The 10,842-nt window shown below is 54.5% G+C and overlaps 1 protein-coding gene across 1 annotated transcript; it reads left to right on the plus strand.

The window, feature by feature from the left end:
- Positions 1-226: 226 nt before the first annotated feature.
- ADGRF3 (adhesion G protein-coupled receptor F3) lies at positions 227-10,079 on the plus strand. Its single transcript, XM_044926151.2, has 13 exons — positions 227-380; positions 2,044-2,104; positions 2,499-2,639; positions 3,082-3,255; positions 3,720-3,938; positions 4,482-4,691; positions 5,186-5,329; positions 5,505-5,701; positions 6,090-6,269; positions 7,133-8,515; positions 8,982-9,023; positions 9,097-9,159; positions 9,806-10,079. Exons 1-13 carry the CDS (start codon positions 297-299, stop codon positions 9,863-9,865), a joined length of 2,958 nt encoding a protein of 985 aa, XP_044782086.2. The 5' UTR covers positions 227-296; the 3' UTR covers positions 9,866-10,079.
- The last annotated feature ends 763 nt before the right edge of the window (positions 10,080-10,842 follow it).

The raw sequence follows: 10,842 nt of genomic DNA on the forward strand, positions 1-10,842 counted from the left end.
TGTTGTGACCTAGAGCCCCCAGCTCCTCTCCTGCTCACTGAGTCCTGGGCCCAGACTCCAGCAGGGAACCTGGGCAGACCACTCTCACTGGAGCCTATGAGCTCCAGGGGGCCCCACAGTGACCTGGCTGCCCATTTGACTGTAGCATGGGCTGTAACACTTCCTCTGTAAACTCAGCCTGGCTCCCTTCCTCTCTTCTCTCCCATTCCATCTGTGCACAGCCCTGCCAGCTCTCCTCTGAGGACATTTGCATCATGCGGCAGCAGGTGGGCTCTTGAGGGCAGCTTCAGTGAGCCATGGTCTGCTCAGCTGCCCCTGTGCTGCTCCTGGCCATGACTCTCCCTCTGGTGGAGCCACCAGCTGTCCGAGCATTCCAGCCTGTGAGTAAGCCTGGGTGAGGACCATGAGAAGGTCTGCAGAGATGACAGTAGGGGCCTCTGGGTGTGAGAGGCAGCACGGTGTAGGATGAATGGATGGGTGGATGGGAGAGGGCTTCAGGGTGAGGAAGTCATGCTTTTTTTTAAAATATGTATTTATTTGCCTGAGCCAGGTCTTAGTTGCGGCATGTGGGATCCAGTTCCCTGACCAAGGATAGAACCCAGGTTCCCAGAACTGGGAGCACAGAGTCTTAACTACTGGACCACCAGGGAAGCCCTGGTAACATATTTTTTTAAAGAGGATGGTTTTTTATGAGAGTTCAGCCTAATTTTTCAGAGTGTGAGGATAGCTTTTGTTTCTTTATTTGAATTCCTGTGAACACCAGTGATGCCTGCTGCACTTTAGGTAAAGGCTCTTCCAGTCAAGCTTGTCCCTTAAAAATGAAAATAAAAACTTGCCAAATTTGGGAACCATTGGCATAGAGGAGGAGAGAATCTGAGGAAAGTCAGCAGTGTCTAGTTTGGCACTTTATGATTTGTGTGTTCTCCCAGGTGGATATCTATCTATCTCTAGCCACATACTCATCTAATGCATATCTGTTTTTAGACTGACCTCCTCACACACATGCAATTTTGAGAGAGGGAGGTGTGGGTGAGGAAATATTTACACACACCAGAGACCTAGGTATTGTTTCTGCTCACCCTCATGGCAATTGCTATGGAGGGAATAATCCCCAAGCTTCCCTGATAGCTCAGTTGGTAAAGAATCCGCCTGCAATGCAGGAGACCCTGGTTCGATTCCTGGGTACGGAAGATCCTCTGGAGAAGGAATAGGCTACCCACTCCACTCCAATATTCTTGGGCTTCCCTGGTGGCTCAGCTGATAAAGAATCTGCCTGCAATGTGGGAGACCTGGGTTCAATCCCTGGATTGGAAAGATCCCCTGGAGAAGGGAAAGGCTACCCACTTTCTGGCCTGAAGAATTCCATGGACTGTATAGTCCTTGGGGCTGCAAAGTCAGACACGACTGAGCGACTTTCATTTTCTTTCTGGGTGCCAGGCAGCTCCACCCAGCCCTCCTCACTGGAGCTCCAGACCCAGTCATTTCAATCAGCCTAGAGGCCCAGGGATGGGCTTCCCAGGTGGCACTAGTGGTAAAGAACTCTCTTGCCAAAGCAGGAGACATAAGAGACATGGGTTCAATCCCTGAGTTAGGAAGATCCTCTGGAGGAAGGCACAGCAACCCACTCCAGTATTCTTGCCTGGAGAATCCCCATGGACAGAGGAGCCTGTAGAGATACAGTCCATGGGGTCGCAAAAAATCGTGGAGGGACTTAGCGCACACTCACACACTCACAGACCCAGGGATGGGTGCATTCGCGAAGGAATTAAGCAAAGCTTGTTGACTCTCAAGGGTGTGCCTGGTTCCTGGGTTCGGGTGGGCCTTGCCGGCCTGGGAGGGATCCCTGGGGCTGCAGTCAGGCACCTCCTACCAGAAGCTGGCTTTCCCCTCCTGCTCTGCCCTCTTGATTCCAGTCAATAAGAGGAGCTTCCAAGAGAGACCACGTCACAGCCAGGCTGCCCCCGCAGCGGCTTAGAGAAGAAGGTGTCCCTGGAGAAAGGCAGGGTTCAGCTCTCCCCAGAGTCTCCCTGTGCTCTGTTCCAGGGACAGAAGCAGGCTCGAGGGGTATCGGGGCCACAGCTGGACCCCGAAAGTGGAACAGGTGGTGAGTGGACAAATGGGAGGGTGGGGAGCAGGGAACGAGGCAGAAAGAAAGGTCTGAAAGAGGCACCGCTGAGGGGGAGGGCAGTGCGGGTCAGAGAGAGACCGGGTCTGGCACTGGTCACAGGCATCAAGGCAGCTCTCTAGCTGTGAGGTCTTGACAAAACCTTTTCCTCCCGGATAGTCTCACCTGTGTAAGGGGGTTGTTGGGAGGGCAACATGAAGCGGCATGTGTGATGGGTGAGTGGAGACCACCTTCCTGGGTCCTGTCTGTGTGGACCTGTCTGCATGGGCTGTGGGAGGAGGAGGGTGGGACGTCTTCAGGTTCCTGGAGGGGACAGCTAGTGTCGGGTCCACAGCAGCTGCTCCTTTCCCTCCAGCTCTCCCCTCTCCTGCAGAACTGGTCCTGGTCTCCATCTACATACAGCTGGACTTCTCCGATGAGCCCTGGCCGGAGGCACTCTCCCAGCCCCTGACTGTCCCGGCTGCCTCGGCTTCCTCGGCCCCAGTGACTCTCACTGGCCTCAACCTCACAACAGGTGGGGAAGAACCTCTCCTGACCCCCGGCCTTTCAATGGCTCTTAGCTGCTCAGGTGGGAGGGGGAGCTCAGGGTGCGAGAGCTGCCCAGCCCTCCCACAGTGTCCTGGTCTGAGATACTGCGGGGAGCCCCTCCCTATTTCTTGGATGGTCTTGGGATGATTCTTCCCTACCTCCCATCGGACAGACCTTCCCTTCCTGCTCCATGTCCCCATCTTCTAAACTTTGGCAGAGGCCCAAGGGGCAGATGATGCTGAGCCAGGGCTTCTCTGCTCCCACCTCGCATGCCTTTGCCCAGCATGCTCTGCTGCTTTGAACCCTGGCTGGGAAGGCAGTGAGTTTGGGATTGTTTCAGAAAGCTAGCCCTAGGGCCTCGCAGACAGTAGGCATCGGGCTTTCCTGGACACCCTGCTCACTTCTCATTTCCCTTCCTTCTGTAACGGAGTGCAATGTCACCCACGACGGGCGCAGCCACTGTGCTTGCCTCTCTGGGTACCAGTGGAACGCCAGCGTCTGCAGCCATCGCCAGCCCTGTCAAACCCCCATCAAGCACCGGCCGTGCAGCTGTCTTGTCCTGAGCCCTACTGAAGCAGGGTACTGCCAGCTGCTGCCACCTGGTAAGGAGGGCTGGGAACTTGGAAACCAATAGCCCCGAGTGAACAAAACCCTCTCTGTTTTTTCCTCTCTGATGGCTGTATCTCTGCCAGCTGGTCCAAGCCCAGCGGCTCCTCTGGGTGAGAGAAAATGCCAGGTATCACAGCAGATCACAGGCCCCGCGCTTGGGACAGGAATAGTGAGACTAACCAACAACAGGGCTCTGGAGACAGGTGGACAAGGAAAGTTTCCTTTCTGGTGGAAGGGGAAGTCTTAGATCAAAAAGCTTCCCTGTGTGGTTCCTACTGACAGATAGGGTCTTCCGGGCTGGACTGCAGCAGACACACTCCTCCAGGGACAAAACAGGACAATTAGTGTTGGGTGGGGAAGGAGTGAGGAGAGATGGGCTTCGGAAAATGGGGGAGGAGGGCAAGGCTCCAGGGCCACAAGTTTCTGTTCTGGGGGTCCTGTCTCCTGCCTCCTGCAGTCCCCGCGACCCTGAGCCTTGACTCCTGGCTGCAAATGCCTGGCAACATGCTGAACCTGACCCTCCTCATGAACCAGGAGACCACCAACCTGAACTGGTTCCCATGGCCCACAGGAAGCCCCAGCCCCGTCCTCCTGCAGGCAGGGACCTGTGTGTCCTTGACCTCCAGCCGGGGCCGGACTGTCCTCAGCATCATCAACATCTCCCATAGATGGGCAGGTAGCCCACCTGTCACTCCCTCCTCCTCTCCTGCCTTCTCGCTCCTCCCCTTCTTACTTCCCTCCTCTTCCTCTGCTCCCCTCCATCTCCTCCTCCTCCTCCCTCTCTTCTCCTTCCTTCTTATCTTTCCTCCTCTTCGTTTTCCTTCTGTCCATTTATTCATTCTGGGGAAATGAAGGCTAAGAGGCCCATGGATGTGAAGAATTTTGATGAGAAAATGCCAAAAGCGTGGTCTCAATTTCAACTGAGGACAGATGCGGGCTTTTCTTCATGATGCCAAGATGGCAGTGGGTGGTGCGGGAAGAGCATCTCCTGGAGACAGGGAGGTTCATCTTAGGATGCACGGCAACAGGCTCGTGACAAAGCGTCAGGATCTCCTCTTCCTCCTAGCAGTCCTTGAGGGCACAGGGATCTTTCCTGCTGGGGTTTAGCTCAGACTGGATGGAGAGGGCAGACCTAGGGAGTGGCTGGGGAGGCAGGAGGGACCCTGCAGTACAGGTGGGGGCTGAGCAGCTGGGAGGTGCAGCAGGCGTGTGTCTGCAGGTGAGTACATATGCCGCTTCGAGGCCCAGGGATTCAGGTGGGAGCTGCACCAGGTGGTGAGGGTGCCTCTGCAGGCAACAGATGTGACTGGGCTCCCAGACCAGCTCTCCGTCTCCTATGCCACCTCCCCTGGCTTCCAGCTAAGCTGCTGCATCCCCAGTGCACATCTGGGCTACACGGCTTCCTGGAGCCCCAGAGAGGGCGGCCAAGGTATGGAAAGGGGCTCACTGTCTCAAGGGTCCAGGGGGAAAGGGCAGCTAGTCCCCTCCAGGCAGCTGGGGCTCCAGCTCCCAGGAAGCAGGCTGCAGTTCAACCTGGGAGTTCCAGGTCCAAGTCCAATACTGTTTTGACCCCAGTTCTATTCAACAATAACCACATGTGTGTAGACAACTTTCACATCATGCTGTCATCCACACAATCTCCTGGAACCCACCCAATGCTACTGTGCAAGCTTCCTCTGATGATGGTCCCATTTTACAAATAAGTCCACTGCGGCTTCAGGGCCTGGAGCTTGTAAGACACCCCCGACACACCACCAGGGTCTCCCGGCCCCACATCTCAGCTCAGCCTGCAGTAGTCTGCTGCCCACATACCACTCAGCTTTTCTCCACTGTTTCTTCTGCTTCTGAAATTGCTAGAAAGACCCCGAGGGGTCTAGGCATGTCCCTGGTCCGGAGACCATTCCCTTCTCGTGTCCCCCTCAGCCTCTGTATTCAACAAGCCGGACTCCCAGTGCTTCATGCTGGCTGTTCAGCACTGCCCTACAGCCAACACCACATATATTTGTGAGCTGCAGAGCCCGGGTCTGAGCCCTCTCAGGGTCACCGTCTCTGTCACCATCATCCAGGGTATGTGGGACCTGGGATCCGGCCGGCCGTCCTCTCACTGCCACCCTGGGAGCTCCTCCTGGGTGTCTCCCTGAGCTGGGCAACACAACCAGACTCCAAAGCCTGCAGGGGTTTCTGCGCAAGGAAAAGCTCGGGCTTGAATGCGCTGCTAAGCCCTCCCTGATGTCATTTTTAGATGGAGACACCACCTGTCCTGAGGACTCTTCAACTGTTGCCTGGAACGTCACCAAGGCTGGCCATGTGGCACAGGCCTCATGTTCTGGGGACAGGACGGGCATGGTAAAGAGGCCCTGTGGGCCTGATGGGGTCTGGGGACCCATCCACAGCAACTGCACAGATGCGGGGCTCCTGGCTCTGCTCCTCAGAGCCCAGGTAAAGCTTCTGACCCTGCTGCCCACATGCCCCATCCTCCATGATCTATCCCTTCCTCACTCAGGACCCAGCTTTAGAGTCCTTTCCCCCCGAGGCCCAGCAGGAAAGTTATTCAGCTTCTCTGAACTGGAGCCCTAGCAGAGCCAGGAAGTAGGTGTTGAGACCCTACTACCCAGTGTTGGTGTAATCCCAAACCTTCATGCCCTCAGGTATCTGCTCCACAAACCTTGGTGTGAATTCCTCCCATGTGGCTTGTTCCCCTCTCTGCTTCCTGCTCCCCTGGGATGGGATGTGGGGAGAAAGAAAGGAGGTGCTGGGCCGGGAAGGAGGTGGCCCTTCCTTCTTGACGGCTCACCCACTCCCCTCCTGCTGTCTGATCTGTCTCAAGCTGCTACAGGCAGGCCAGGGCTGGCCTGAGGAAGAGGTGTCACAGATCCTGGCTCAGCTGCAGGAGCAGGTAGAGGCAGTGACCTCCCCCTCCGACTTACTGGCCCTGGTGGCCACCATGACAGTCCTGGCCAAGGTGGTGGCAGACACCGGAACACTGCTCAACTGCAGCGCCCTGGAGGTGAGATCTCTGAATCACAGCAGGGGCCAGCTGGGTAGTATGGGCAGGAAGCTCTTCCCCCAGGCATTTCTGTCCCTCTGACATCACCATGGGCTGTCAGATGGCAGACCTTTCTAGAGTCCAAGTGTCTGCTCTCCTGGTCCCTTTCTCCTCCTGCCTACACCAAGGCCATGGAGCATGAAGGCCTGATGCTGGGAACACATGGGAGGCTGGGGAAAACAGGAAGGGGTGTGGAGACAGGAGTTCAGAGGCGTTCATGTGTGTGCAGACATATATGTGGACTTGATCTGAATCCCCCCAGGCCCACACACAAGGTACCTGCACGAGGATACTCAAACGCACTTGGCTTTGTGGGACTCACCTAAACCAGCTCTCAGTATAGGCACCAGGTGGTGACCCCTAAGCTGCAGCCAAAGGAATAATCAGGGACAATGACCCGGCACATCCTTCATGTCTGGAACACACATCACTTGTGGCTACAGACATGCAGGTGGTCCTCTACTTCAGAGCGTGTACCCTCTACCACTGGGCACCACTACTAGCTTTACAGATCTGGAGGGGCCCCCCTAGGACATTAGAGGCCCCAAGGGATGGAAGGGGGAGGAGGGTTGTCATACAGAGGGGTGGGGTGTTCCTCAGGAGCCACATATTGAAGGCACCCCAGCAGTTGGCTGAACAACCCCCCACCCTTCCCGTTTAGAAAGGCTCTCTTCACAGGCCTGTCTTCCTCTCCCTCTTTCTCCCCATCCTTGGGTCCTGAGCTAGACTTGGAAGGATGGGTTTGGGGTCTGTGGTTCCCAGCGCCCCAGCTCAATGCTGTGGGCTCTGGCAGCCAGGCCTCATCTCTCTATTGGGTGCTGCAGGCTGTCCTGAAAACCACAGACAAGGTCCTTGGCATGAACTCCAGCTCTCTGTGGACCCTAGCCCAGAGGCAGATGCCCTCGGTGGGCTCCAGTCTCCTGCTGGCGGTGGAGACCCTGGCACACAGCCTGTGCCCACAGGACCAGCCTTTCTCCTTCGTCTTGCCCAACGTGCAGCTGCAGAGCCAGCTCCTCGAGCCCACATTTCCAGCTAACTACAGAGTCTCCTTCCCTACTCAGCCCCCGCTGCAGGCATGGATTCCCAGGCACTCATTGGCGCCCCTGCACCATAATGGAACCAATGTCAGTATTACTAGCCTGGTGCTGCAGGAACTGGACCACCTTCTGCCCTCAAACTATGGGCAAGGGCTGGGGGACTCCCTCTATGCCACTCCTGGTCTGGTCCTCGCCATCTCCATCATGGCAGGTGGCCAGGTCTTCAAGCAGGGAGAGGTCATCATGGACTTTGGGGACACAGATGGCAGTCCCCACTGTGTCTTCTGGGACCACAATCTCTTCCAGGGCAAGGGAGGCTGGTCTGATGCAGGGTGCCAGGTGCAGGCAGCCAGTGCCAGCCCCACCACTCAGTGTATCTGCCGGCACCTCACTGCCTTCTCCATCCTCATGTCTGGACACACGGTTCCAAACAACCCCACCCTGGAGCTGCTGAGTCAGATGGGCTTGGGAGCCTCCATTCTAGCACTGCTCCTGTGCCTGGGCGTGTATAGGCTGGTGTGGAGGTTTGTGGTGCGGAACAAGGTCGCCTGCCTACGCCACTCGGCCCTGCTCAACATGGTCCTCTGCCTGTTGGCCGCAAATGCCTGCTTCCTAGGAGCTCCGCTCCTCCCTGCGGGTCCCCGCAGCCCACTCTGCCTGGCTGCCGCCTTCCTCTGTCACTTCCTCTACCTGGCCACCTTCTTCTGGATGTTGGCTCAGGCCCTGATGTTGGCCCACCAGCTTCTCTTTGTCTTCCATAAGCTGTCCAAGCTCCGAGTACTCGCCCTGATGGTGCTCCTTGGCTACCTGTGCCCCATGGGTTTAGCAGGTATCACCCTAGGCCTCTACTTACCCCGAGGGCAATACCTGAGTGAGGGGGCATGCTGGCTGGACAAGAAGGGAGGAGCGCTCTACACCTTCGTGGGTCCAGTGCTGGCCATCGTGGGCGTGAATGGGCTGGTACTCACCATGGCTGTGCTGAAGCTGCTGAGACCCTCGCTGTCAGAGGGACCCCAGGTGGAGAAGCGCCAAGCCCTCCTGGGGGTGATCAAAGCTCTGCTCATTCTTACACCTATCTTCGGCCTCACCTGGGGGCTGGGGCTGGCCACTCTGCTAGAGGAAGTCTCCATAGTCCCTCACTACCTCTTCACAGTTCTCAACGCCTCCCAGGTGGGTGACACGGTGGCAGGCATGCTCTTTACCCTGTTAGACAGCCTAGGTCACTGCCAGTCCCTTCTCAAGGAGGTATCACGGTGGAGCAGGAAAACACAGGCACAGGAATTTTAAAAGGCTTAATTAAGTCTGTATCCCAGTTCCTCCACGGACTGCTAGGTAACTTTGGACAGACTTCTTTGAGCTTTGGTTCTCTTATCTGTAAAATATCTGAAATTGCTATTGAAGTCAGGGAATTGCCAGTACCCTATCTTTTGATAATTCATCTTCCTCGTAATAGTAAGAAAAGCATCTGAAATGGATCCTATGCATCAAGTGATGTTAATGCTCAGAACTGAGATGGGAAGCCTCAGGATGGGAATTAGGCGAAAGGACAGAGGTTGAAGGAAGAAGAAAGGCAATGAGTTGATTTCAGTTGATTCCTTCCTCCTTGACTAACGGATCCCCATCTCTCTCTTTTCAGGGTGTCTTCATCTTACTGTTTGGTTGCCTCATGGACAAGAAGGTGAGTCTGCTCGTCTCCCCATGCCTGACTTGCACTGGAAGGCCGTGCATAACAGCATTCACCTCTCTTGCAGGTCCAAGAGGCTTTACGCAAACGCTTCTGCTGCAGCCAACCCCCCAGATCCACCATCTCCTTGGTGAGTTGCTGGCTTCAAGTTTTACTTTGACCCCTGAGAGCAGGTCAGAAGTAGATGTTCCACAGCCTGTGAAGGAGACAGGCACAGCTAGAATCCAAGAGAAGGCTGGGGATTTAGGGCCAGCTCTCCAACAGCAGAGAAAGCAGCCCAGGCAGAGGACAGATTCAGGTTCCCGGGCTCCTGATTGTATCCTGGACTCTTGGTAACTCTGGATTGTCCCTTGTTCCCCCTCTCTGAAAATCTGCCTCCAGTTGGCATTTGAAAAGTAGGATAGGTATGCATGGGAGTCACTGCAGCTGGGAGCAAAGTTTCTAGGATTTCTGCTGCCCAGGCAGGAAGGCAAGTGAAAATATAGAAATGGATACAATCCATCAAAGGAGAGATGGCAATAATAATCGCTCTGCAATTGGGCCTTTCCACCCCCTTCAGGCTTCCCTGGTGGCTCATATGGTAAAGCATCTGCCTGCAATGTGGGAGACCTGGGTTTGACCCCTGGGTTGGGAAGATCCCCTGGAGAAGGAAATGGCAACCCACTCCAGTACATTTGCCTGGAAAATCCCATGGACAGAGGAGGCTAGTAGGCTATAGTCCATGGGGCTGCAAAGAGTTGGACATGACTGAGTGACTTCACTTCACCCCTTCCTAGGCCACAAATGAAACCTACATCTCAGAACACAGCAAAGGAAGAAGTAAAGATGCCAGGTGAAAATGAAGTGTTCTTAAGGGCAGCATGCATAGCATGTGGTGAGGCTGAGTGCACAAAGGGCTTTCCAGCAAAGCTCTAAAAGGAAAACTCCTCTTCGTATACCTGTCCCAACCCAATGGCGGAAAACAGGTTTCTTCAAGTGGACGTTTCTAGATGGGCTGAAGAAGGTGGAGGCCTCAGATGTGGACAGCATCTCCTATTGCTTTCCCAGAAAGGTGGGGGAGGTGTCACCACCACCGACCCTTGACTCAGTTCACTCTGAAAATTCCTTTTCACACTATCAAAATTTTAATCATCCTGAAAAACCATTGTTTTGAAGGAACTGCTGTTGGTGGGCCTGGAGTGCAGAGGGGAGAGGGGCCTGCAGAGGCTTCAGGGAGAGCTCCTTGGTGGGGAAGACAGAAACTCTGAGTGACCCACAGGCAGAGCTGGTGTTCCTTCAAGGAGGCCAAGGGTATGTCCTTGAATCCAGGGATGGGTCCTGGCCAACGATCTGAACACTTTCCCCCTCCCAGAGCTCAGCCTGTGGGAAAGGTAGCCCTCTGTTTCCCATGAGTCACACTCATTTCTTTTGTAGTCATCTGTCTCCACCCCTAAACTATCCAAGCAAGAAAAGCATGAAAAACTAGCTGAAGCTACCTAATGAATAAGCCTGCCTTTGCTGTAAAAATGATCACCAAAGTTCAAAGTAATTACAAGCAAAACTATCTCAACCACATTTTTAACTAATCAACAGTTTATGTTACAGAGATATTTGATAAAAATGGTTTTATTTGAACTATTCAGTGATTTCTTGTCTAATGATTTCTTCCCTATAGTTACAAAGAAAGGATGGCTTTAAAAAAAAAAAAGAAAGGATGGCTTAATTGAAAGGATCGCTGATCTTCCAAACACTGGAGGCAAAGGACAGAATTTGGTTTGTTTCTTTTCAAAATATAGGAAAAAGTGAAGTTAATAGGTCTCTCTTTAAGCTTTAT

This window comes from Bubalus bubalis, chromosome 12, assembly GCF_019923935.1.
Source record: "Bubalus bubalis isolate 160015118507 breed Murrah chromosome 12, NDDB_SH_1, whole genome shotgun sequence".
In the NCBI taxonomy this organism is placed as follows: domain Eukaryota; kingdom Metazoa; phylum Chordata; class Mammalia; order Artiodactyla; family Bovidae; genus Bubalus; species Bubalus bubalis.

Bases quoted from the DNA above. Each gene is read 5' to 3' on its own strand.
- ADGRF3 (XM_044926151.2), top strand. From the start codon at position 297: ATGGTCTGCTCAGCTGCCCCTGTGCTGCTCCTGGCCATGACTCTCCCT. The intron at 381-2,043 runs GTGAGTAAGCCT...GCTCTGTTCCAG, and splicing joins CTGTCCGAGCATTCCAGCCT to GGACAGAAGCAGGCTCGAGG. The intron at 6,270-7,132 runs GTGAGATCTCTG...TGGGTGCTGCAG, and splicing joins TCAACTGCAGCGCCCTGGAG to GCTGTCCTGAAAACCACAGA.